General features: G+C 38.8%; 2 protein-coding genes across 4 annotated transcripts; one reads left to right on the top strand and one right to left on the bottom strand.

Annotated features, from left to right (window-relative positions):
* Positions 1–2,550: 2,550 nt before the first annotated feature.
* On the bottom strand, positions 2,551–9,792 carry LOC111253174 (proteasome activator complex subunit 3-like). Of its 3 annotated transcripts, none has more exons than XM_022812224.2 (4): positions 9,469–9,792; positions 6,360–6,503; positions 5,178–5,366; positions 2,551–4,743 (listed from the first exon to the last, which is right to left on the bottom strand). In XM_022812224.2, exons 2-4 carry the CDS (start codon positions 6,417–6,419, stop codon positions 4,186–4,188), a joined length of 807 nt encoding a protein of 268 aa, XP_022667959.1. In that variant the 5' UTR covers positions 6,420–6,503; positions 9,469–9,792; the 3' UTR covers positions 2,551–4,185. The 3 variants fall into 3 exon arrangements, with proteins under 3 accessions (XP_022667959.1, XP_022667958.1, XP_022667960.1); XM_022812223.2 differs by having other exon boundaries at positions 6,360–6,500; XM_022812225.2 differs by lacking the exon at positions 9,469–9,792 and adding an exon at positions 5,748–5,893 and having other exon boundaries at positions 6,360–6,500.
* Positions 9,793–22,961: 13,169 nt separating this feature from the next.
* Positions 22,962–25,616, top strand: LOC111253353 (retinal rod rhodopsin-sensitive cGMP 3',5'-cyclic phosphodiesterase subunit delta-like). The gene is made up of 5 exons (XM_022812617.2): positions 22,962–23,203; positions 23,842–23,904; positions 24,109–24,232; positions 24,652–24,785; positions 25,383–25,616. Exons 1-5 carry the CDS (start codon positions 23,121–23,123, stop codon positions 25,462–25,464), a joined length of 486 nt encoding a protein of 161 aa, XP_022668352.1. The 5' UTR covers positions 22,962–23,120; the 3' UTR covers positions 25,465–25,616.
* Positions 25,617–27,085: the final 1,469 nt, after the last annotated feature.

The following is a 27,085-nucleotide window of genomic DNA, read 5'->3' as shown; positions in this document are numbered from 1 at the left end:
TCATCACGGTTCAACTCCGAAATCGATACGTTTCTTGATTGTGTATTTGTTGTAAACAAGTCTTGAAACAGAGTTACTCCTTGTCCGTCGCAGGCTATTATCGTCGGTACTACAAGAACACACACGATGTAAATAACTGTAGGGCTACTGGTTAAGGTGATCAAAATTCGAGACATATCGCAAACCCTTATCTCAGTCATTCTCGTTATTAGTGTCTGTCTGACCAGTGTATGTTTAGTTATATACCATCACACATCTTTAAACGGCCTATTAGCAGCTCAAATATTGTTAGAACCACAGTTCCATGCCGGCCTTGTCATATACGCCTTTAACTGGGCACTAATAAGAGGGCATAAAACATTTAACATCAAACCTTTACTTCGGCCCTGTTCTGTGACTGAGCTTGTCCATCTAGCACTTGCGTCGGCCATCACTGTTACCTCTGTCGCAGTCCTCAGCTCAGCGGCTTTAACGGTTTCCCGAAAAGCGTTGTCACTTTGGCGATCCGCAAGCAGTTATATTTACTGAAGACATTTGAACGCCGTAATTACAAATGACGCTCTCGTATGAGCACACTGTTTTCCTACGGAACCCATTACTGAGGTTTGGCTTGTTGCTACGCTCATGATGGGGGCAGTTCCTGGGTCAACATTTTTCGGAATTGCTAGGAGGGTGCATAAATAATTACCAAGTGTCGTATGTTTTAGTTCTTTTTAATTAAACAGAGATCAAATTTTATCAGACGCTAGTAAGCCATATCGATATAAATAAGTGGTATAATCGAGCAAAAGGCATCGGCACAAACTCTCCGAAGAATCAAATAAGCATCAAGAGAGCACTATATAATAGAATGTCCTTATTCTAGAGACCGAAGAATGCTCATTATAAGAATAGAGATTACTGTTTGTGTCTGGCTTGTCTATTTATGCGTTTAGTTTTGCTGGTTCAACCGAACTGTAGCGCAAAACCCGGACGACTCTATCTTTCGCTAGGGCCATCCTGTCATCTTGCATTATCGCTTTAGCTACCTGCCTGGACACAATGGACACTATGGCGATATCAGGAGTTGCTACCATTAGATCTTAAAACCAAATTATAGCTAGTCTTTTTTATTATTTACTAACCTTTGACTCCTGTCACGTATCCGCAACAACGGCGCGTACTGGTTAACTTATTCTTTATCCAGGTTATTTCCATAGAATCTGGCTGGAACCTGCACGTCTACAGCTCGATACAATATAGTGTGGATCGCAGCCCGAAGTTTTCTAAACCCGACCTCGTGATTTGCTTGTAAAGATATATCCTTACATTGCTATAAATTAATAAAAATATAGTACCTAACTAGCGCCGTTATACGGCGGATAATTGCAAAAATTATTGAAAAATCCGAAGTTGTAATTCAGCAGTCAGATCCATCAAGGCGCTTTTCATAAGTGTTCCACGAATTACATTTATAAACTAAGAAAAAAGATATCGAGGAAATATTTTTGAGCCAGTACTCTATTACTTTTAGCCTGCAGTACCCGCGAACTTACGACTTTAATTCGGTTTACTTATATGGTCATATGTTCTCGCCGGTTCCTCGTTTATCGTCTCGGTACTCTCCATTTATACTATCCTCGTTCCAGCAGCGAACGAGGATAGTGAAATTTCGCCATCAAGTTCAGGCACACCTATATCGTAGCCTATATAAAATATATAGGCTATATTAAATGCCATTGAACAAAAGATACGCTTTTTACCCGGCAGCACTTTACTCTGGAATTCTGATCATTTAAAAATGATTAGCTTGATTTTATAGACGAACTTAATTAACGAAAGCACACGGCGAACGTAGTTTTTTTTGTATTAATCAAGCAATTGCGTCATTAGCATACAAGCTTTTCATAGGAGAGTTTTAGCTTTAAGAGGTTTCAGCCGTAAGCAAGGGAACGAATTTACCTATTTCTCGGTATGCTATCCAGATACGAAGAGAATGTTGTTACTGTTGGCGGCTAACTAACTTAAAATCTGGCTCCTGCGCGTCCAGCTCGTTCAGCAAGCCCTTCATTCACCTCGAGCGTGTGTAGCACAGCGACTGTCTTATATTACAGAAAAAACCCTCTCTCTACCTGTTTGCATTGGATGGCATTTTCATACTATATAATACTCTATTCTAACCGACACAATTCATAATAATAATAAACTGATTTGTATTACATTATACTACACTAAATTCCGAATTTCGACAGCTTTATATTTGGTCAATTTACAAATGAAAAAGGCTAGAGCCTACTAGGAAATGGGGCGAGACTGACAGTTCTCTTTTTTACAGTAAAATCGAAGTCAGATTAAATGATTGTACTATTTTTTATTTTACGCAAGTTTGTTTGATAATGATGAATATTTTACCATATTTCCTAATCGGTGAAGGTGACAATGGTATCTATGGTGTCTTTTAATTGGGAGAGTCTTTTATAATGTTTCTCACTTAAAAAGTAGTGGCATAGCTTCGAAAATGAAATACTTAAAAATGAGATCTCAAGAAATCGAATTGACTATATCATTAAATTTTGTCTGTTATCTATTATTTAGCATACGTATACTGTGATTCTTTATTCTTATATATCTTCCATACATTACAATTGACAGCAGTTCTAACAGGATGATCAAAAACAAATTTAAGCCTTGACGGAGTATTGCGTTCGCAATAAAGCTATATTCCCCTCTCGCTTTTAATGTTTAGAAAATTACACATGTTTAGTGTCAGATTTCCATACTTTTAATTTTTAATGCGGTTCTTGTGACAACAAAGTATAACAAGGAAGATACAAATATGGATAATCGTTTCCGTTGCTACTAATTTTCATTCAAGAAAAATATACATACAAACTGATCTGTTACATAGATGATAATTCGCGGCAGCGGCACTTAACACAACGAAGTTATCTTGACACAATAATTATGCTGGGTTTCCGCTCCCATTTTATGTTTACTTAAGTACTATATTTAGGAGAAACACATTTTTTGCAGTACTCATCAGGCAAACCATTCAACTGTCAGGTCAGACCGTCCTTCTATAAGCGGCCTTTTTGTCCTTTTACAATATGTTACAGGGTGTCTGTCCGTCGATGTAGTCCATAAATGACCATGTTACTTAAATAGGCTTTTCTGCCCTACTATCAGCGAGTCAATCCATCCGCTATTAATGGAAGCTTTCTCATAACTTTTTTATATTCTCTATAATCTCGTTGTTACTTGTTGTGCGCTCGCTGCTCTTATCTCGACATCAGTAAATCAACATCAGTTCGTTTTACTAGACAACAGCCGACAAGGAAACCACCTGAGCGATGATGTTAGATACGAGATAACTGAAATGGGTGGATAGGGAAGATAGCAGAACAAATTGTGTTCCCTAAAGAATAAAGGCCTAATATCATTCTGAATCTTATTATGAACTGTGTAATAAATAACACAGCAATCATTGTCTAAGTATTCATGATACAATTGTTTTTAAGCGCAGCAGCCTTATAATTGGTTTTCAGAGGTGAAAAAAATTACAAACGTGATAAAAACCATTATTTTTAATAGTTGCCACGGCCATTTATCACTGTCAAAAAGGCTCCACACTAGTGATTTACTTCTTTATACTGCTCGTGCTATGCGGTTTCAGACATGCGCGTTGGAGATGTTATCACGAAAAGACTTCCTTTGCACAGCACTTACAGGTTCCACTTGTCTTGCAGTTGTGCTTGTTGTTTTTACATAGTTTGTGATTGATAGTGGAATACAAATTGTTAACACTCGATCTGAAAAATGGAATTTTCATAACTCATTTAGCGCCACACCGTCCTTTACTAGCACTAATTTCGGATCATCCAGCTTACGGCCAAGTTCCCTAGCGCACGTTTCCCGAGCCATTGTTAAGAATCTTAATTCTTATTAAAACTATGCCCATGTGACCGTCATAAAACGTGCACACTAGCCCAGTTACGGTTGGGCTCGAAGTTGACGTGAGTTCTGGTCTTCATGTTTAGCGCAATGCCTACCTCAGTTCAGCCAGTGCAAGCGAACATGATGATGAATGTCTGTGCCATGACATAGACGACCGGTGTTCGTTTCAATTAGTTGATAGATTATTATCGTTGTTGTTGCTAATATTATGTTTGTATGAGGGACTATTCGGATATACCAACCCACCATAATCTAATAAAGGTTCTGTGTATTTGATGTACGAGGCAACTTGATCTTGTCGAGGTTCTTTGTGATGATGTCATGCAGAGTGGAATAGTTGTTACGAAGCTCGGTGACAGTAAGCCGAATCGTAACGTAGGTCTTTTCGTCAAGTTCATCAACAGCCTTACGAAAATCCTCGACGTGTGGGTACTTTGCTATTTTAGTGATCATGCCACCGCGAGCTGTATAATAACGAGACATTTGATCGAGAAACGCTGCCGCTTCCACTTCTACAGTCCGAACCTCACCGAGGCAGTCCTCTTGAATACCGACACCGAAGTTGTTGCCGTCCTCGACCTTTGGTATGAGAAACTGGATCCACATCTTGAGCAAGTTGCAATCGTTAATTAGCTGTGCGATTAATGGCTTTACAACCGTGTACATTGACGTGATTGCCTCATTTAGGCCAACCACACCTCCAGGTAAGGCAAGAACTTTTGTACCGCCGATTTTGTCAGTCTCGATAAAACACAGCCGTTTTGCTTTAGGCTCACCGTTCTCACTTAAATGGTTTTTCGACGGGGACTCCTATAAAAGACAAAGCTAGTTTCAGTCCACTTGTACCTTGCTGCAAGCAACTATTTAGCTATTCCGCAAGTTCAGTTCACATTTTTCTTAAGTTTAGTTTAATTGCTTTAACTTGTTTAACTTGTTCTATTGATTTAACTTATTCTCAGTTAAACAACTAGCTGATAATAAGACCTGCATAACAGGGCTACTTATTATATTCTTGTGCTTGCAATAGAATGCTGGTGAGTGTGGGTGTGTGGATTGCACCTGACTTCAATTCAGACGAGCGAGTATCTCAGCATATAATATCGAATTGGTCGTGCGACCTAATGAGACTTCAAACAAGGACTGTTTTATAGCAACAACTTAGTCGTCTGTTCAAAACGACAAGAATACAAAATAGAATGTAAAAGGATATATAAATGGCTAAACTCGAGATGACAAGTGTTCACCTGTGCTTGGTTACTATTGTCGAAAACAGGTGAAGGCCTGGGGACGTTGATTTCAGCATGACATTCCGTCGGACGAATGTTGAATTCAGGCGAACGAAGTAGTTCCTCGAGACGAAGTACTCGAGCCGGGAATTTTTGCAAGAGTAGTGCTTCTGCGTCTCGCTTCATCTCCTCTTTCAAATCCTTGATCTAAGTAGATTCGGTAGCAAGGAAATACATTGCAACGACACAAAAAGAAGTTCCAACAACGTGTTTTATTCAATGCTCCGCACTACATACAGGGTGATTGAAATATATCAAAACTCTACAAATTTCGCTTGTTTACAACGTAATGTAAACTAAAGGAAAACAGATATTTTGTATGTGTCGATAGGGCGTCCCTCGCGGGCATGTTTGTTCAAAGTGACTGCCATTCGCTTTGGTCAAGGCTTCAATCCGTAGCCTAAACGGCTAAAGTCATTTGCGGTTTTGAGCTGATAACAGGTTTAGAGTCCCAAAAATCCGAAGGTCGAAAAACGTTTAAAAGGTTCAAAAAGACCTTTTGGACCAAAAAGTCTAAAGATGACTAACCGTTGGGGCTTATCTGGGCGACCCAATGGACGATACATACTCTCCTCTCGAAAACAGCCAACAATGTTTGCTGCATGGAGACTGGCAACATCGTAGACCGTCGATTTCGGGCAACCACCTAGGTTTGCAATCTTGGTGGGGTACGTCTGGTGCGAAGTCATTGAACAATAGATGATCTTCGCTAATATTCTGAGCACGGACCTCTTGCTTTCAGCATGAAGAGTTAGTGGTTTTATTCTAGAAAAGAACTGGCTTTTCTCTAGTATTGAGGACGGTGGCTCAAACGTGTGTCCCTTACAAGACACAGTTAATCAAAGGCGGACCCCATTCATCCCTAACGCCCCGTATCTATTGACAATAAGGTGATTTTAGCTTTACATAGCTACTAATGCCAACTGCTGTATAATTTTTTTGGATCATTTTTATGGATTTGGTTTTAATCGCCAATTCAGATTCATTCGCCAGATAGATATAAGGGTGAAATAAAGAACATGTTTTTTGTGCCAATTTGGAAACATAGCCTTCGCATAGCTTTTAAATCTGACGCCCTTTCAAGTACACTTTTCAAGTATTTTCTAAACAATTGGAATCCATGTATAAAAACCACCATACCTTGTTCTTTCCCGAATTGGACGCCGAGATCCGTTCAGCCGTGTCATACAGCGAGTCCATGTTGTCGGCAACAGGTGCCAGGTGAGATGTCGCGACAGTTTCCGTAGACTTTTATTCCTTCTGTGAACCCTAGGCGTTAACCTGCTGATGAAATTTTTAAATTTTAGGAACATGCAAATCGTTGCCCGCGCCATTCACACCAATACAGTAGGATTTATAGAAAATTCCGTACATTGGCCCGTGTACGCAAGAATCACACGTACGGAACCTAGGCTAAAGATGAAAGGATGCTCATATCTGACCAAAAAGCTAACCTAAGACTTCAGCGTATATGAAAGGAGTGACCGGGGCTATGTGGGCCGTTTTTTTCTAGCTGAATTTAAAAAGGTGGGATTGCATGGAAAAGCTAAGCATTTTTTTGCTCCTGTCGAACTTGTGTTAAACGACAGAATAACCACCTCGTTTTTCTACCACTGGTTCGCCCGTTTCAACATTTGCAACATTTTCAATGACAAACTGAAAGCCAGTTATGTTTTATAAAAGACATTACATTAAGTCCTATTACATAATCACCCTGGAAGCTCTATAAACCAGTATTATTCCGAGCCTATACGACACAATATTGTCCATTGTTTATTATACAAAATAATATAATAGAATATAAGGTGTTAAATCTGACTACAAGCCACTCACATATACATATATTTTGAAAGTTGCTTTTGGAAGAACTTGTTATGCCCGTATTGTTATAAATCACCATTGAAGAGGAACAATCATGATTTCGTAGCGCATCGTCGAGACTTAACAACGATATTGTCAAAGATATGAAGTCCCTGAATATATAATAATCTTGAATATCATGTTCCGAAATTACTTAAACGCTTCGTCCTGTCGAACAGCACTAAACGATATGCATCACACGATCATTTGAGCCACAAGCCCCACCCTGATAGTTGTTATCGTCGTTACTTTTGCAGGAGCAACCCAGATCTCATGTTTTTTTTTTTTCGTTTTGTAGAAAATGATATAGTGGTTTGCTGGTAAACTAGATATTAAAGTGGTGCTTAGACACCAAAAAGGCTGACAGAGACAAAATGCAGCTCAAAACTGTGCACAAAGAAGCTACAGCTGTTGCAGATAGAGGCCTTTTCGATGAAGAGGCAACTTGTGAATTTAAGATGAGAAATACCCTGTTGCAGTGACATCTAAAGGCTGATAAAGAAGCTGCAGCTGCTGGTACTCCAGACGGGCTTGCCTTAGCGTACGTTCATTCGCGTATGATACGTTGATGCATGTCGAGAGGCGAATTTCGTCATCTATAGCATATTTTGACTAATGCGCAAAAATCATGCTAGACTATTTTGCTCAAGCCGAAATCAATTACGTAAAAACTTGCTAAGTAACTTAACGTAAACGTAGAGGGCAGTTGCGCGACCGGCGTGCAGGGAAGTATTGGATTCAGATTTTCTTAGGACTGTACGGTCAGCGTCCCTTGCGGTAATCGAAAAAGATGTTCTTTGCAACGTGTTACTCCAAGAAACCACTTAACGTTTTTCTTTAAAATTCTAAGACTTTAGTAGAGCCATACAGTTTTACTTTTCCAAATATACTATGAAATCCTTTTTGCAATGCTCGCTCTCGTGTCTGCAGGTGATTCACTTCACAGTACACAGACTAATACATGTGCCCGCTGGAAGCCAAGGTTTTGCGAACTCATCCGGATGGATCTCGAAAAAGTAAACTGTTTTAGGCACTTCATCGTGACCATTCGGTGTTTTCTAGAGAAGCCATGTTTGGTAATCATTGAGACTCAAGTAGACCTACATGCGAATAAGGCTGTACCGAACGGCCTCCACATCGTTCATCCACTTCCTTCACACCGCTCGAACAAGCAATAACTACCAGTCATGCAGTTTGTGAACCACTAAAAGTTCAACTTCATATAGTTCAGCAGAACTTTGTAACTACTAACGGCAGCAGAATCAAAATCTATGATAATGTCGGGTTGGCGAAAAATGCGTTTGCGATGAGATATATCGTTAGAATTCTAGAAGCCGTATATCCGTTGAACGACTGTATATTGACAGAAGATGGCTGTCTCCCTTCAATTGCGTAGACTGATAATCAGCCAGGAGCTTTAGGCCATAAACAAGTATCATTTCGATCGATCGAATCGAGGCTCTTTTATGGGCAATTAAGTTGCCGATTGCAACCAAATCACAAAGATAGAGAACCAGAACCCCCCAAAAACAACTCGTTATTCTAACAAAACGACATTAATCGCTTTGTTTTTGAACTATAGGCTCATTGGCTTCAGCTATTAGACAGAATTAACTACATTCAGCTCCACTGTCCAAATAAATGTGCCGCCCATTTGTATATCATCATGTAGATCTGTTTCTTTCTAATAACAATTAAATATTTAAGCAAAATCTTGGTAGCGTCATTCAAAGGAATACGATAAAATTTTTAGATTAGAATAGATTAGCTCGTGTACGCAAGAACCACGTATAAAATTCGGATGATGCTAAAAGTTTAAGCCATAGCTTGAATATAATATATATATATATATATATATATATATATATATATATATATATTAATTCCATCTCTAATAAATTTATTCAATGTTTTTGACTGAATAGAACACAGTGTTCTCGAGTAACCGATTCGATTTTTCCGAAAGACAAGGCTAATTTCATGATAATTATTGAACAGGCACTCCGAAAAATAAATATTAACGATGATAAACATTTTAGGCACCATTTTTCACCGATCTATTCTCTACGTAATAAGTCCAGCACCGAAACAATCGCCAAAGCATGTACGATTGTGAACATGTTTGCATAGCAAACTTTGACGTTCTCGTATGTGAACAACTATGAATAGACATGCCTGCAATTCCAAAACGCTTCACGAACGCTAGAAAATCGTCCCAAGAGAGCACCGTCCAGATACGGTGTACGAATGCTGCACGTTTAGCTGTTCTATAAATAATAAATGGAAAAAAATAATATATGACGGACTATTTCCTCGTTTTATAACGCAGTCGATCTAGTAATCAGAGGCACATCAAATCAGAAATAGCCAAGTTCAGTGATTGACTTACTGCAGGGTTAATGGCTGTCTCGTTTATAACGCCAATGCCCTTCCTGGACGGTCCTACCTCATACGCTAACAGTACAACAGACGGTGCAGCAAGGACGATTGGCAGACAGAATCCGGTTTGCAATACGTGCCCAAGCGAACAAATACCACCAACAGCTAGTTGCACTGTTAACACGGCGCAGTTGTTTGTCAGGGGTTCAGTGTTACGCTGGTCCTGCTGGTATTCGCACCCGCTATGGACAACAACGGATACCTATCGCACCTGCTTGAAAGGCAACAGTCGACACAGCATAATAAAGTGGTGCCTAGCCAGTAACAACACTGGGCTGAACAGAAATCAGAGACAGAGACAAAAGCTAGCATGCTACTCTGTGGAAAGGAGTGTACCGGCTGTCTGCTAAGGAAGAGTCTTAGCGGACACCATAAACAATGCAGTGGTGGTTGAAGAAGTTGTCGAAAGTAGATGATTGGACGAATGGATTTTTACGGCAGTCAGGGCTGCCCGAAACAAGAGAGTGACCTATTGATTATCGAACTCCCGTTTCACTGTTAGATGGGGTGGGATCATGTCGATAAACTAGCTGGTTTGAAAAGGTGGAGAATTAGTCGGGTCTAAACCATTAGAGACGTATTTTTGTGTTTCATAGTTTAGTATGTACACATCCTTTGCAAGTTCAAATACCTGCTGAAGAGGAATATTTTAAAATTAATGACTCTATGCTTTTGCGCAATTAAGCTGTTCTGTCGGTACACTATTAAAGCACTCTCAGCCTTACGGGAAACTGGCTTCAATGTTGATAAGAAAAAAAGACATGAAAAACTTTTATGTCTATTTTATTGGATACTTAATGTTTTATTGGCTTACATTCTCTAAAATAAACCTAGCCGTAGGAAACGTCAAGAAAATGTTATTTTTTTTTTTGAATGAATATCGATGCGTATAATGCTCCAACATTTCTAAACAACTTCACGAAGTAGCGAAGGAACGAGTGCCTGCCGGTGTGTCCATCAGATGATCAGTTTGCCACACAGAAAGGGCGATATAAAATTCTTCAGTCTTCTTTATGATTGTAATTCGAACGTTGACATGTTTGGTTGCATTTCATTTCACTTGAATGTCCTTAAGGAGAAGCGGCGTGTCATTCGTTTACGCTCTCATAGATACTTGATTGTCCGATGACCATTTTCGCATAGCCAGCAATTTACGATTTGGACAAGAGTTGCTTTTATAGGATCCATGTGGTGGAACATAGATGAACTGGGACCTCATCTTTTCTGAACTTGCTGGTTTGGTACGATGCCGATAAAGTGCCATTAGCTACGTTTTAGGCCGTCTACCTTACAGAGGCAGACTTTTGGATCTTCCTCGAGCCCATAAGAGAGGTGATGGACAGCGCTCAGATGGGCTCACGAACAGGGACTGGCTTTCATACAAAACGTCCCTGTATTGCATACATACAACCCAATGGGCTAAGTGAAATTACGCTCAAGGTTTGCTTGTCAGCCTTGTTTAGGTAAAGGATTCTGTTGGAAGTCTAAGGAGGGAATGCTAAATACTTACTGTAATTATACTAACGTCAGCAATATCATTGATTTTTATGATAAAATTACTTTCCCTATCCATATGAATGGTATGTTCTGACACCTTCATAATATGTGCATTAGCTTACGTGATTCCAAAACACTATTTGAATAATAGATACGAGTGATTGATTGGGAAACTGTAAGATTAGAATTATTCGAAAATGACAATAAATATTGCGTAAATTGCGCAGTGTCTTTTGTTACAATGGCTTTTACTCATGATGTTCTATATGTTTTGTGATGATCCGAACTCAGACACGAAATCAAACATGGTTAGATTAGTTTTTTTCAAAACCTAAACGAGACCAAAAGAAGGTCTCAAGTGTTCCTATCAACAAGTCATGTTCTTTCTACATCTCTAATGAATATATGAACTACTACAACTATTTCTGAAATAAGTATGATATTGATAAACCATCTCACTGTCACGCTCATACTCTTTAAAATTAGTCCAACTCATTTACTTAATAGAAATCATGTTAGAGGCTTAAAAAGTGCTTGCCTAACCGGATTAGACTTCATTAAAACTTTAAAATCCACAATGACGCAGCATCGCAAACCCTACTGTTCAGGTGTAACTGTGCCGTACGAAACATTTGCAAACATTCTCGATGTCTGTAATGGTTAGGACAGAAACAAGCCTGTTTCTGCCACTTTCTCTTTCTATATTTAGGTTAAGAAGTTAAATTATAATCTAGCGTATGAATGGCAGCTCCTGCAAATGTTATAAAAGCTCTTAAAGGCTCGTGACGCGTCGCACCGTAGTAAAAAAGCAGCCAACGAAGTTAGCAACAAGAGCGATGTGTGCAGAGGAGCTGTTATTATTAACGCGGTATGAGGCGTCCGATGGTAGGACGCAAACCTATTCTCGAGAAGGTGCTCGTTTTAGCAAGCAGAACTGTCAAGTCATGTTGACTAATGGTTTTGGCCAACGACTGTAGCATGAACGGTGACTGTGCTCAAATGCAAAGCGGAAAGCCCATTGTAGATCCGCAGAAGTCGTTACGCAAATTCACGTATATACGTTTACTGGGAAGCGCGCTACTTTTCAGCGGTGACACGTACACCTTGGAATTATTTAGCCAGTTTTAAATGTGGTTGAGATATTTATTCTAGACCGTCTGTAATGATAGCACTTTAGGAAATTTCCGATTTCCTAAGCTATCTCAAAAATTGCGTCTTACTGTGTGGTGCAATAATAGCTAATGAAGAACACCATAAGTGATATGCTTTTGTGGAGAATCATCCAGTTGGTACAATTTTAGACAAATATGCGCAAATTAGAGAAAAACAATGTTATTTTTATTATAAGTAAAAATATTTCTCACAAGTGAGCAATAGAAATCAACGGCACGAACTTCTTCACACAAATATGTATGCTTGTTCGTGCACTCGATGGAACAAATTTCAACAAACTATTTCAAATGCTTTTTATTAAGATGTTATTACCTTTTTTGTCCCTATCTTCTAGAAGAACGTTCTCATTCCTTTCCGTTAATCACCTCAACGCTCGGAATAGTTGACCCAACAATCCACGTTTTTTGCTTGCTTTAACCCATTTCTGCTGAGCTCCACAGTTAGATACGAAATGTAAAAAGACAAAAACAGTTATTCCCGTTTATTTTTGTTGTTGTGCGGTCTGCCTGTTTCCGCTTTTGCAACGTCATTACTGTGTGACGACAAAGTCGTTCTGCCAGTTGCGTCGAAAACGAATTAATTAACTGAAAATACATATGGTATGATTAGCAATAGAAGATTGCAAGTAGGAGTAGCGATTTTCTCTGGCGCACCATAAAACGTTACCTATGGTCTACTCTTCGGTGTGTGCTGGTAACAAACTGACGACATGAGGATGAGCCGCAGCGAGGCGTATCGTCCTGAAGAGGACAGAACGTTGGAGTCTAGTCTTGCCATCGCGGAGGCAAAGCACAATGCATAGCGGAACGCATTTCTATCACTGCACGGGACACCCCGGTTGACATCAGCGCTTCGGCAGCTGCCATACTACTGATTGATTCCGTACGAAGTTCAGTGATCTGCTGTAACACAATGGCATTGGTCCAGGTGTTCCAATGTGTTTTTTTTAACTGTAAAACATATAGTTATTGATTGGATGATCGTTTTCATAACAATTTTTACCGATATGAGCGTCACTGCATCAGCGCAGCAATGAAATGGATCAACTGGAGGTTCCGACAGAAAAACAGGTTGTTTACCGAGGAGCGCGGAAAGTGGAACATTTCCTGTCGATCATGCCAAAGCCCTTCGTTTGAAGGAGTTTGAATCAGCAGATATCGACATGTACAAAGCGCAGTTCGACAAATGCGTTCGTACCTAGATGTGCATATAACAAATTTAAGACGAATTATTTTAGTGACTTTTATTTTTTATTTTCAGATACGATTGTCGTACGATCAGTTTGTTGAGCATTTGTTGTCCAGTAGCATCCGTTTGGTATCGGCCGACGTGTTGGGCGCCGAAGGGTATCGTTTGAGCTTGATTAGAAATATACCACGAAATTTTAGTTTACATTTGTAACTATCGGTGACTGAGTTCTCGCTAGGTACCCATTGAACTCCAAATACGCGTTCGTGCCATTTTAACCTATATGTGCTGTGAGCGACATATCTTTCCTATGTGATAATCACTAGTATGCAACAACCGTTGACTGAAAGGGGCTGTATCGACGGCCAAATTTACCGTTTTGATTGGTGACCAGGTTTTTACCTGTTTATGCTCGTCTGTGCGTGCTTGTTTGTTGATTAGTTTCTCGTCCCTATATTAAGATTTTTGCTGGTACGCGAACTGTTATGACTTACACTTATTTAGGCATTGATCTTCAAATGCGGGAATTTGCTAATAATCCGTTACGACTTGATGGGCATTTTGTTGACTGTTATTGAAATTTAAAGTACGCCGATTTGCAGGTAAGCTGCTAACTATTATTTTTGCACATATCTGCTCTATATCTATGATATTTTTGGGTTTTATATATTTTGTTGTTGCATGACATGTAGTTTGTTTGATTTTAGATTTGATATAAACGGCGATAATGTGCTAGACTTTATGAAATTAAAGCATATGATGGAAATACTTGGCCCGCCTCAAACATATATTCAACTCAAGGATATGATAAAGGGGATTGACGACGATTTTGATGGAAGCATAAGTTTCACTGGGGTATTGAATATTCATAACGTGGCTGCAGGAGAGCAAAAAACCATGTAGAACTAAAAAAAAGAGGTCTGGGGTCTAATTTTAATGATGCATCAGAGTAAACAACAGGAGTTACTTCTAAGAAACTTTCATTAATTCAAAAATATTCTGCAACACTGCTTAGTATTGTGTAGGTAATGTCAAGCACACTCTGCTCGCTGAAAACACTTATCCTTCTGACTAGGTATTCGACCAACTGGAAACATTTTGAGCATACTAATGATATAATGTGCGATGTCCTTAGTCAGTTTCGCCATTAACCTAATACACAGTTCATATCATGTTTGCCTAAGTAGCTATCTACTACGATCCCTGTGGAAAAATTTAGTAAACGCAATTGAAGCTTCGATATAACTATTCGCTACCAGTATAGCTATAATAATGATATTGCTTTTGAGCATTCGTTTCCGGCTCATATATATTAAGATATAGCACGTTATACTAATAGTGCATGAAATGCCAAAGAGGCCGTACTACATCTCATTAAATTTGCCTTTGCTTATGTCCGATGTACCAAAGTTCCTGTTGACCTTCAAAATACGGAAGGCTAATCGCGTTAGTAAGAATGACCTCAATCGACGTCTCCCAACCTTCTCCCAAGTCTCTGGAGCGAAGGATTATTTTGAAACCAAAAGAAAGGAAATTTTCGCCGGCACACTTGTCAAACAACTATAATAATCGTAGATCGGCTGGCTCTTGATGTTCAATCTTTACCAAGTTACTGGGGATTCGCATTTAAAGAATTATCTATGTACACTTTGCGGCACACTATTTCCTTTATTCAGATCTGTATTTACTTGCACTATGATCACAAAGGTGCTAACGGGCTCCAGCCCGCCAGAAGGGCATGTAATGCTAGCACTGCTAGCGTTCGAAGCCGCTGCAGTAACAACGGCGCCACTGTGTCACTTACGTCGACTAATAACATTAGCCAGCCAGAAGCGGGCCACAGCTATCGGAGGGATCGGCAGGGCTCGTATCAACAACACCGATGGCAATGCTAAGGAAAAGGAAGATACAGTAAGCGAGGCTAGCGGCGTAAACAAAAACTAGAAAACGAAAAAGGAAAAAGGAGGCATAATGACCGACTGACGTCAAGTAATTGTCAGAAATGTCCGAAAACCGAAGTGGCTTCGCTCTCCATGAGGTAGTGAATACGAGGCGAGCACAGAAGTAGTATTGACAGTTAAGACAATTATATACTAAAGGCAACGAAAGGAAAACAACAGCAAGTATTTACACACTTGAATGTATACGATGCATGTCGTCCCGATAAAATCAGCTTAATACATGACGCGTGGTTTACAATCGTGGTGCAGTTAGCGGTAAGGCGTGCTATCGGAACTGCGCAGCTATATCACAACAGAAGGATAACATATTTGAAACGGCATAATCTACAGGAAAATGGCAACGGAAGCTACTCTAAAGAAGATACTGGCTCGAAATTTAGTAAACGTCAAAAGAAACCATACGTTTTAGTAGAAAGCCGCACAACTGAAAAAAATAGCGAAAAAATAACGAAAAATATAACATTTCCTGTGAATTTGTAGCTATATAATAGAGTTATCTATAGCAAATAGTAGTTTGTAAAGTTGTCGGGATCGTAATTTATTAGATTATTTAACGAAAATGTCTAAAGATAAGATTACGTATTATTAATTAAAAGTAAAATAGTCCTTCTCTGCATTGAAAGTGTCTCCACCCTGCAACTAAACTAGTACGATACCTGTAATTTTGTATGCGATGGAGCACATTCATAAAACAAATTAACTTATACATTAATTAATACATTAGACTAGAAGCACTCACTTCAGTTTGGCAAGGAAAAATTATTTTTTGCACGGTCAGGCACTACAGATATACACCTAAATTCGTTTTTGTTTAAGGAGTGCATTTGTTGGCACGTTTCAATTTAATGATACTAAAACAGACATATTTCGTACATCTGATAACCGAAAACTGTTTTCAATTTCACATACGCGGCGCCCAACCACTCCGTAGAGCAGCTATGCTTTGAAATACATGTAAGTGTATTTTACTGCGGTAATTAATTTATTAACTAACTGCAGCTATTAGCTATTAGGTAGGTATCGGTGAAAAGTATCTCAATTTAAATTATCACAGGGATAAAGTGTAGTGTGTGAAATCAATTAAAGTTTGTATGTATGTCAGATTGTTCTTCAGGTTAAAAACATGTACAAATGATCAGGTCAGCCCTACACGGTAATTTAGATTGTTTCTTCCAAGTCCAAAAATTCGTCTCCTCGATATATACAATTGACGTTGCCTTTATGAAGTCTTATAATTTATACGTAGAGTTGTGGGTTTGGATATTGGAGTAGATAGGTTTGTTTCATAAAATTATTTCAATGAAAAATTCAAAGGGTTCGTTTTTTTTTTCATTCAAATAGGAAAGACGTAATTCTAAACTCAAATATAATAGCGAAAAGTGTGATCTACAATATTATCTTATTACAAAGAATATATAACATTTGATTGTTAAGGTAAGGCAAATTTTACTTGGAAAATTTGCTTTACAACACACATTTATCGATATAATAATAAAGATATAATAACTATGAAGATATTTTATAAATAAGCCTTGAGCTGAAGGATGCCGATATCTTCAATATTGATACTAATCATAAAATTAATTGCAGCAAGTGATGAGTTAGATGGAGTAACCGCTCCGACGATATTAGGCGATAGTTCAAGAATTAGTCGAAACAGACTTTGCGATCTCTTCGTAAACCACCGGTAGATAAAGACCAATCGATCTTGTAAATTCGGTCGCATGTATAATGATTGATAAATACAGCAACTTTAATCGTGTTACAATTTCAAGTCAACATTACCTAAATAAAGAAAAAGGAATGGGCTATATATCTCCTGTCTCATACAGTCATTCGCTCATAGTAGTCGTTGTTACACTTACTGCATTTCCCAAATACTAACGCTATGCTGCTATAACAGAGTACTATAGGAACTATAGAGGTGGCATGCCTTTATTACAAAGGTGTTTCATAGTTAAACCTCCTTTTTAATAATTTGCGTACATCCTACTACTTGAAGTTGAAACCCTCCAATCTTCAAGAGACTGTATTTCCAATTGTTAGGAGACTTTTTGCTAGCTGACAATTGCGCGATGACTAAATGTCAGCATTTCAGATGAAGAGTCTTTTAATGGACAAATCGTTTTTGCCAAGTCAACATTGGAAATCAGCACCAGCTTTAAGGCTTTTTGCAAATCGGCTTGCGATCAAATGGGGTCATTTGCCTAATGGTAATAAAAATAGGCTAGCATAAAGCATATGATTTGAGCGAATTTAAATAAATCTAAGATTATCGGCATTATGTTTGAATACGAATGACACATTGGTGTGTTTCTAGATAAGCTGACAGAAGATCCTTTGAGATACGGATGCATGATAACAAATCACAATTTGATAGGGTACCAGATAATTGCTTATGTTCTTTTTAAGATAATAGCGCAATCACAGTGGAGAGATTGATCACAGCCGAGGTTCCCGATGAGATTGACTGTACCTTTGAATAATTATCGTGCACACCGCATTGTAAAAGATATTAAGTATTTTTAGATACAATGTATTTTAACTGTGCGAAATCAATCAAAGGGTCTATTTATGATTCCTTAAATCGTTATTTGAGAAGCAAAATGCTCGTACTCCCTTCCAAATACACAGAATGATCTAAAAATCGTTTTTCTTTTTTAACCTTAGGCTTATAGGGCAAATATACCATACTTTTCAATTGCGCGAACTCAAATTTAACCAATACCATTAGAGGCTGCATAGTTGGTTAAGGCACCCGGCACCGGGAAGCAACATTTTTTTAACATTAATTTTATTGTGAATACTGTACAATGATTGCATCACGCACTATACTTTAGCCTCCTTTATATCAATAAAGCTATGATTCAACTGAATAAATTTAGCCTTAAACATATACAGACTCGGCACGCGTCCGGTTAGGTATTGCCATGTGTAAGCTAGTGTGTCATTATCTCTGTGCCCCTCCATTGGCAAAATCTCAAGGCGGTGACAGCTTTCAACGTTACATTTATTTTGACAGTTTAGTATTATAAGTGTGTAGCGCAAACATCTAAACGTATCGTCCTTAGAATGTCCACGACTGATAGAATATCTTGTATACTTACCGTTTTTTCTCTAAATGTCTGAAAGCACAAATTTTGTCTAACTGTTAGCTACAAGTAAACTGAGTATCACTGAATTTACGTTTCCTTGTTAATCTGGCCTGTGAACATTCAGTGCTTATGATATTCATTTTATACCCCGAGTAAGAAAACTCGCCGAACCCGCTTATATTCGCTCCTGAAGGAAGCGTTTGTTGATTATTCAACGCATGGTACCCAATGTATGCCGCTATTAACCTGTCTAACGCGATTTGGTCGACTAAGTATATTTAACTTATCTGAAGCGACACTTAGCGGCAGTATTGGAAGCAAAACTCGAACCATTCTTTTGGTTATCCGTAAAATTTACAGTAAACATACAGATGAGCGTAAGAATTATCGAAAAACCTAAATACTTTCAATGTGCTTTACCGCCTCCAGCCCTGGCGTCGACCATGTGACGGAAGTCGTGAGGTACGCACACTTGGCTTAGTTAGTATGTCATGCAGTTTTAAAATGTTAGCTATATTTCACACTATGACCCTTATAGTCAAGATAACTTCTTTGTGAGAACAATCCCCGCAAAATTCACCTCACGTGAGTGTCGGGTTTTCCCGACAAACGACTTATCCAAAACTGAATTATGGTACCAACGCTGCTACCGCTTCAACCATCAGCGAGATGAAAACTTGTAAAAACAGAAAATTCATTAATTTAATGACAAAGCTATTATTAGAAAACAAGAAATCACCTTAAAAGCTATATATATATTTAACTTTATGCTATGTATGCATCCTTTCCATTAAAACTGTCCAGCCAATCAGAGGGATGGTCAGCTCTGATGTGCTAGTGAACTGAATTGATAAACGTTCGAACAAAGCTTTTTCAAACTTTTCAGCCATTTCACCCTGCGTATAGCATCTATATAGTAAAAAATGGTCATCTAAAGAGTAGAACAGTACTGATGGCTACAAATCTGCCAAGTAACTTTTTTTTTTTCAAAACAATTCATTATTACCTGGTCGCCTTTCGGCAATAGACGTTGAACATATTAAGAACAAATTGCTTTCTCATATCTGAAGGAGTGCGAAATTGCCGTACGAAAGGGAGCGCCGAAGTATTAACGCATTTTTAACGACGCACTGAGCCAATACCGGCGCCCTTACATTTCGACGACTCCAGAAGGTATCTTAAATAAAGCCTGTTCCGCTAATATCAATTAGAGGCAAAATGAGCGTTCAGCTGTTGGGATTCGTTGTTCCAGTATTGATGAACACGGCTGCCTCCACTGCTGTTGTTGTTGAGCGAAATCAATAACGCTCTTCTGTTAATGATTCCAGTCGCGTGGCAACCTTGGACTTTTCTATTAATGGACACAAACGGAAATTTTGGCAGAGCCGATTTGCCTCCGCGTAACCCCTGGGTGTACTCACAGATCTCAGGTCTATAGCGGTGTCACGCTGTCAGCCTTGGAAAGCGAGCTGGCCTAGCATTCCGGTAGGTACAACAAGGCGTAACTCAAAAGGCCAAAATCCTACAGTACGCAATTCGCGGTCAAGCTGGCTCAAACATAAGAAGTGCCATTTTTCCCTGTGCTCATAGAACTATAGCAGTTTAATCGATAAAACAGTTCTGCTACGAATATGTAAGAGATCCGATCCTAATCATCCGGACGTAGTAATTGTTCTTTTTTTTTTTGTCATATTGTTCCTCTGTCGAAATGATCTTCCCTCGAGTAACCAGCCTGTATTTTGCTGCATCATCATGACTAATGGATTCCTGGCTTCCTGTTATGCCGCACGCATCTGGTAATTATAGTAATTTCAGGTGGTGTTACATCCTCGCGTTACATACGAGGTCACAATAAGAGAAAAGTATGTTCAGTCGGTTGCGTTTTGCGCCCTCTCAGTCACTAAAAGTTATAAGTTGGTAGAAGTTTGAAGCAGAGAGTTGTTGGCTACGTTTTCAGTTTAAAAAAATGTGTGTTACAATAGCCGTCAGCGGATACACACGGTGTAGTCAACTGGCTTGGCATACATCTCACGTCACTTGGAAATATGAATACATTAAAGACTGAGAGAAAGCCAGAGGTACACCGATGAATGAGTTGTCTAGGTATGAGCTCGAGAGTGCGTAGTAGTCGGGAGATTCCAAAGCCGGAGGTTTTAAGGCACTCCAAACGTTCGAAGGTCAGTCGAGTAAAACAATTACTTGTCAATACAACAAGTAAAGATAATTTCTTTCACTGATAATGTGACACGTTGCTGAATTTGAGTAGAAATAGATATGATAGAGACATAACTACATTTATATTTTTACATAATTTAAAGCAAATAGGCTCGAGGCGCTCTAAACCACAGATAAGGGCCAGACGCCTTCCGTTGGCCTTAAATTCCTCACTGGACAATTAACCAACTTTATTGAACAAACATCCAAACATATAAAGACTGTTTCTGTTGAGTATGCGTCTTTGGCGAGACTCGGAGCATTTTATCGATGATAGAATAGTACTTACTATGAACGCAGATCTAAAAAACATTATGCTTACTCTACACCTTTCTATCGTCTAAAAATATGATAACTCTAGGCAGGACTACGAGAGGCGTCCTACTTCAGTCGTATGTTTAGAGATCCATGTTTGAAGTGTAGCCCTGTGAACGTCTTAAACTTGGTTTATGCGTAAATCGAACGCGCCGTATCAACCTAAAGCTAAGCATAATCTTGATTGTTTGTCCATACTTACGAGATACCTCCATAATTTCATTTCTATCTTTTGAACATTTATATATATCTCCACAGGCTGGTACTTTGTAGAAGTCATACATCGACTAGTTGGGCATTAGTAATACAATGAAAGAGAAAAGCATTTCCAGACTAATTAGTTGCATCTATCTTCTAAAAAGTGCTTTGAGTCTTCAGGCGTCAATGCTGAACTCACGTAATATCATCTGCCCCACCCAAAACCTAACAGAAAAAGAAGCATCTCACGTTCGCTTCAGGTGAATCGCTAAAGGGTCTGCCTTTACACAGCTTAAACATTGCACCTACAGACAGATAAACAAAAAAAAAAAGCCATTTTTCAAGCTTTAATACCTCCGTTATTTAAATGCAATACATTTTATAGCCTTTTTCGAATGATTCCGTGAACACCACAAACGACTTGGTTTGATTGATGACTCCTACTATAAGTAATTTACTTTATGTACACATATTACGCTTCAGACATTGGGACAACGATTTATAATATCGTTAATTGTATCATGCACTTCTACACATCTACCTTGTAACGCTTTACTTTTTGCGGATTTTGAAGGTTGATAATCGATTATGAAGTGAAGCGCTTATACTTCAACGACGCCACAAGGTGCGGCGCGTGCTGTTCAGCGAGACGTAAGTATGGAAAGCTTAATCTATGTACATATAGCCTCGAAAAAAGCTATTGCGCAAAAAACAAGACGTTTGTAAATCCACCTTTAGGCGGATAGGCGCGTCTAATCTCAAGCGTGGACCTTTAGTGTGGTAGATATACATAAAGAAAATAATTTAATATTTTTGCTTAAACCAACATTTCTTATTATTCTCTGTCAATTTTTGGCAAAAGCTGCGTTAGAATTAATTTAAGCAATATTCTCTATTAACACACAAAAATATTTTTAATGCGCAAGACTTCTTCGAAGCGAACCAAAAAATAAAATTAAGCTCTGTACTCGGAAATCCTCTGTACCATTTAATATGGTGCTCTTAGATTCAATAACAAAAACGTCGCATTTTCCCCTTTGAAGCTTCAGAACAGATCACTCTGTATCTCTGGCCATCATCTCAGTGTACTGGAGCAAGACCTTTTTCAAACGGATCGTTTATTCCAAGTTTATTATACACATAAATAGGAATATGAAATGCATCTACACCTAAAAACAGTACGAACATAGCCCCATGTCTAAGTTGTTTGCCCGTTCATACATGACGAAATATCTGATCCTCAAGCTCAACAGTGCTCGCTTGACGTTCTACTTCAACTGGCCTACTCCAAAAGTGCTCATTTTGTAAATATTATTGTTTTTAGTCATATTTGTAGTGGATTTTGCGAAGCCGTTAATCAAATATTGCGCACTCAAGGGCACGTTATATGAGCTGATTATCGTTCGGTTGATCTTGAGGTATTTTCGGCCGGTTTGCGTCCACGGCTGTTGTCTGACTTCCTTTTTAGCTTGTACGTAGCCTATGGGTTTAGCAAGGGCATGCGCGGCCTCACTACATACGGGTGTCTATTGGGTGTAATTTAATCGATTTGCATCATTATTCAAGGGTACTTGCATGTTGAGTGATGAATCTTTAACACTCTACAAGAATAGCTTAATGGCAAAGCTCTATAAGATGGTCCAATGTAATACATGGTGAATTGACGCCATGCTGAAAGTTATAGCATAATTTTACTGAAGTTACTTGATTGTAGACTTAATATGGACTTTCGCTTATTACGGTGGAATGGGTAGGATGACCGGACTTTCCTTTACTCAACTGCGTCATTTGATTTCACGTACGATCGCAATGCAGCTATGGTTACTGGGTAGCTGTAGGCATCAATTTTTATGGACAGCAGCAGACCATTAGGTAACATAACTGCTGTCAAGCACAAGCGGATGTTGTTAATGTGGAATCAACATTGACAGCTGTTAAGCTTGATTTCAATACAATCCGAAATGGTGAGTACGTGTCTGCGATACATACAGCCAGCGGTCGACGACTTCGGTCTTTGCGTGTCACCCAGACCTGGATTTAAAGTGTAAGTCCCAATCAGTTCATTTTCTCGGGCGACTAATAAAAAATCGTCCATGCCTTAAAAATATATTTAATTTTGAATGTGCATGTGTGCACGCATGAGCTACACTGTTTGTTGAATTAAGCAGAACTTTTCTGTTAGTTGGTTGATTTGTGCTGTTGCTAAGGCAAAGAGCAAGTCGCCATTGTTTTTACTATTGTCAAAACGACTTATCTCATGTACAAGAGACATTATAAACAATCGTTATATATCGATTATGAATGCAACTCACGGAAAATCACGATACGAAAACACAAGATCCAGCTAATCAGGACCAATATTGTAAAGGAAAACGATAACAAGTGTTTTTATTCCTATAGGTTGTATACCTGTAAGAGTAACGTTGTGCAAAGCTTCATATAAATGCATCTAAAACAAGACAATAGTGTGTTGACACAACCGAACAACAAAACATGATAGGCGAAACTGACGAAGCGAATAGCCTTAAATGAAAAAGGAATGCACGCGTTTTTCCCACGGATTAAAACACTCTGTCCATAATGCACATATTACTGGGGCGAATTTTGAACAGCTGTAATTACCAAGTACTAATTTTGGTGGAAAACACGTTCCTATAATTTATTGTAATTACTTTATTCCAGCAACTGGATAACGTTTCGTGACGCCGACTCTGGAAAGATGCTTTGGATAGGAGACAGTGATGTGTATGTGTCTATGTTGACTGTTTCAGTTAGAGTGGTACAGATCCTGCTCTATGGTTACCATTTCAAGGCTGTTCAAAGAGTTAAATTCGACCACGATTCCACACTGAATATTTGTTTAAAAATATTTACTCTGAATAAACAGATGATATAGGCTATTATACTATTGTTGATCATAAACTTAACCCCAAACGTTGCAAAATACAGTTCCTTGCCACAGGTCGAACATGAAGCTCGAATTCCGAAAGAGATCCTCCGCTGTCGCGCAGTTTCCCGAGCAATTAACTTCTCATCAGAGGATCGCATAGAAGAGTTTCGTTTGGAACATAAGGTAAACTTAAATTTAATTTACAGCTCAAGGAATAAGATTTGACGATTCTTTTTACTGGGACCAGTCTCTCTTATATTTTCTAAAGGATTTCGATTCTCTCTCATCGTTGCTGCAGTTAATTCTATATCAACTGGGTTCAGCATAGCTTTCAAATTAAGTTTTATAAGTTTTTAACATTGAGGTTTATACGTCTTTAGCATTTATGATAAACTTTACTTTAAACGATCTCCAGTGGACATACATTTATTGTTAATTACGTTTTTTGGCAAGAGATTATATTACGTCTCTTGTATATAAGTATATATTAGATTCTGTTAAGCAAAACTGTCCAGTTTTTCCTAAATGCCGTTTCTCACATAACAAATAGTAACTGAAGCGAGTTACCGAATTTATTTCATTTATAAACCTATTATCAACAGGTCTTGTTTAAAGGTCATTGCCTTGAGGAATGGTTCTTTAAGTTTGGCCAAGTCACCCCGATGTCAACGAACACGTGGCAATCTGACATTGAGGCTGCGCCAGAAAGCCAAATGATGCCAGATTGCGTCCTGAGGTAAGTTTTTTTCGAGGGTTTACATAGGTTCGACATTATTTTTACTCTAAAATAGGTTAACATATATTCCAAAAATGTAAAACAGCGATACAAAAACGTACCAGCGAGTCCGACTGATTGTGAGCTCTTCCATGTATCGATTCTAGAATAGAGGGGTTATCAGAAGAATACTAGATACAGTTATAATTTTCAGATACACCTTATGTCTACAGCATAACGTACCACGGTGGATGCAGTAGGGGTAATAAGAGCGAAAATGATCAGCCTAATTATTCAGTTTGTTCGACCTTGTCACTCGATCCACCGAGCGGCTGAATTTTTCATTGAACTTAAAGACTCGTTATGAGCAGCCTTATTAAGCGCATTTTGATAACTATGGTCTAACCTTCTACAATAAATGGTCAGAATATCCGTATGTCGTGAAAATGTCTCTTGTTTGAACGAATACGCAAATATTGTGTGAATAGAGACTTCATCTAAAGACAACAATGCTTAAATTAACGCACACACAAAAACTGTACTGAATAAGTAAGAATATGCACCTCTGGAAAAAATCTGTGGTGGTAACTGCGTTTTAACTTTCTATCAACGTTTCAGTGGCAATGTCGTTATCGAGACACGTTTTTTCGACGGAAACAAACTGCTCACGGAGTCAAACGTGAGACTCTACTACGTTTAACTAATAGCTTGTAGCGACGTGTAGTAGACCTTGTAAAGGCGTTTCGATGATGAAGTCAACGTTCACACGCAGAACAGCGAGCGAAAAATAGCCAGCGTTCTCATGAGTAAATTAATCACCGAAAAACATTAAATAAATGGCCTTTCCATCCATTTTTGTCTATTATATTATACGTCTCATCGTTATCAGCGCAATCTTATTGAACCTAATGAAACCCTTGCTTTACGTGGTCACACTTTGTACTGAAATCAGTTGAAAGTCACAGAGAATCTCCTTATTGAAGGTAATGAAGAGGTGTGCAAGGCGTATTATAGCATTTTTGACGGATTAAAACATGACCAATTCCTAATATATATGCTACATAAATCGGGAGAGTTCGTTTATTTAACAAGCGTAATAGGGGTTTTTAGCATCGTACTAAGGCTGCCATTCAGGACAACTTTCGATTCGCCTATAATCTAGCAGATCTCGCACGTGAACATGTTTTCTTTGTTTGAAATAGAAATTGTTAAATAAACTCGTTCGATCTTGTTTTGCTACAAGATGGCCGTGCAGTAACGGATCAAAAATAATTGATACTGGACCATGGTCTAGATAGAGCTATTATATATTAGTACATCCTAGACTAATGCCACACAGGTCCCAAATGCAACCATGATCGAGTTCAAGTTAGAAATATGCAGAGATAAGTGGTCTTATGTTTATTCTTACCATATTAAGCCAGCCTTATTTTTGGAAACTAACTGGACTGCCATTTTTAAAACCTACTTATGGGAGGATACCCAATAATTGGCGCAAAACATTTCTTACACTAAGTCCTAAGCGCAAAAACGATCCCGAAGGACCTTTACGTTAACAGATATTACAAAAAAGGCGTTGTGTTTGCTGATGGCGCAAGCTGCTAGCCTGCTTTTGTCCTGCCGTTGTCCCGAGTTCTTAGGAAGTTGTAGAATTATTTTGGAAAAGTAGCAAAATTTTTAAGCCCATTACTCAAAGCTTTCTGCTTGTTCCATCTCCTTGCGTCACATTCGATCCATGTCAGGCCGAGAGGACAATCTCTTCACACTATGTTTGTGGGCTTTGAGCAGCATTTGCTACAGCATCAAATATTGAAATCCTTTCAAACTCGATCAGATAGGTGTCCCGTTTAGAGGTATTCCCTTAGCCAACACCTGACGTACAGCTTTCGGCTCTTCAGATTTAGGACATTGCGAAGAAGGCCACGCACGCTCTTGGACTCACACCTATGTATTCTTTGAATGTGTCCTTTCGACTCGCATTAGTGTCATATTTTCCCTTTTCTAGAAAACCTTTTTTCTTTCTCGTCAGGATTTTAACAACCTGATTGCAGTCAGGTTACGGCAGTCATTCGTAAGGCCCATTTCGCTCCCTAAAATTTATGAGAAACATATCTGAAAAGAAGCAGACCATAGAGGATGATTGTATTGCGAGACTCGAGCCATATAGTCAAAACATTAAAGTTGCTCAGGGTGACAAGCACAACAATCGGCATCCCAATAAAGGGATGCCGATTTTTGTGCTCCGGGGATTACCCCAGGTCTAGCAAGAAATATGTGCCGATTCTTCAGCAACGGCTCTACTTCAACCTGTCAGCAACAAT

Source organism: Varroa destructor, unplaced genomic scaffold, assembly GCF_002443255.2.
Source record: "Varroa destructor unplaced genomic scaffold, Vdes_3.0 BEIS01000006.1, whole genome shotgun sequence".
In the NCBI taxonomy this organism is placed as follows: Eukaryota; Metazoa; Arthropoda; class Arachnida; order Mesostigmata; family Varroidae; genus Varroa; species Varroa destructor.
This window is presented reverse-complemented; position numbering and strand designations above follow the sequence as displayed.

Bases quoted from the DNA above. Each gene is read 5' to 3' on its own strand.
- LOC111253174 (XM_022812224.2), bottom strand. From the start codon at position 6,419: ATGGACTCGCTGTATGACACGGCTGAACGGATCTCGGCGTCCAATTCG. The intron at 5,367-6,359 runs GTATGGTGGTTT...GAATCTACTTAG, and splicing joins CCAATTCGGGAAAGAACAAG to ATCAAGGATTTGAAAGAGGA. The intron at 4,744-5,177 runs GTGAACACTTGT...TGTCTTTTATAG, and splicing joins ACAATAGTAACCAAGCACAG to GAGTCCCCGTCGAAAAACCA.
- LOC111253353 (XM_022812617.2), top strand. From the start codon at position 23,121: ATGGTGAGTACGTGTCTGCGATACATACAGCCAGCGGTCGACGACTTC. The intron at 24,233-24,651 runs GTAAACTTAAAT...TATTATCAACAG, and splicing joins AGTTTCGTTTGGAACATAAG to GTCTTGTTTAAAGGTCATTG. The intron at 24,786-25,382 runs GTAAGTTTTTTT...TCAACGTTTCAG, and splicing joins ATGCCAGATTGCGTCCTGAG to TGGCAATGTCGTTATCGAGA.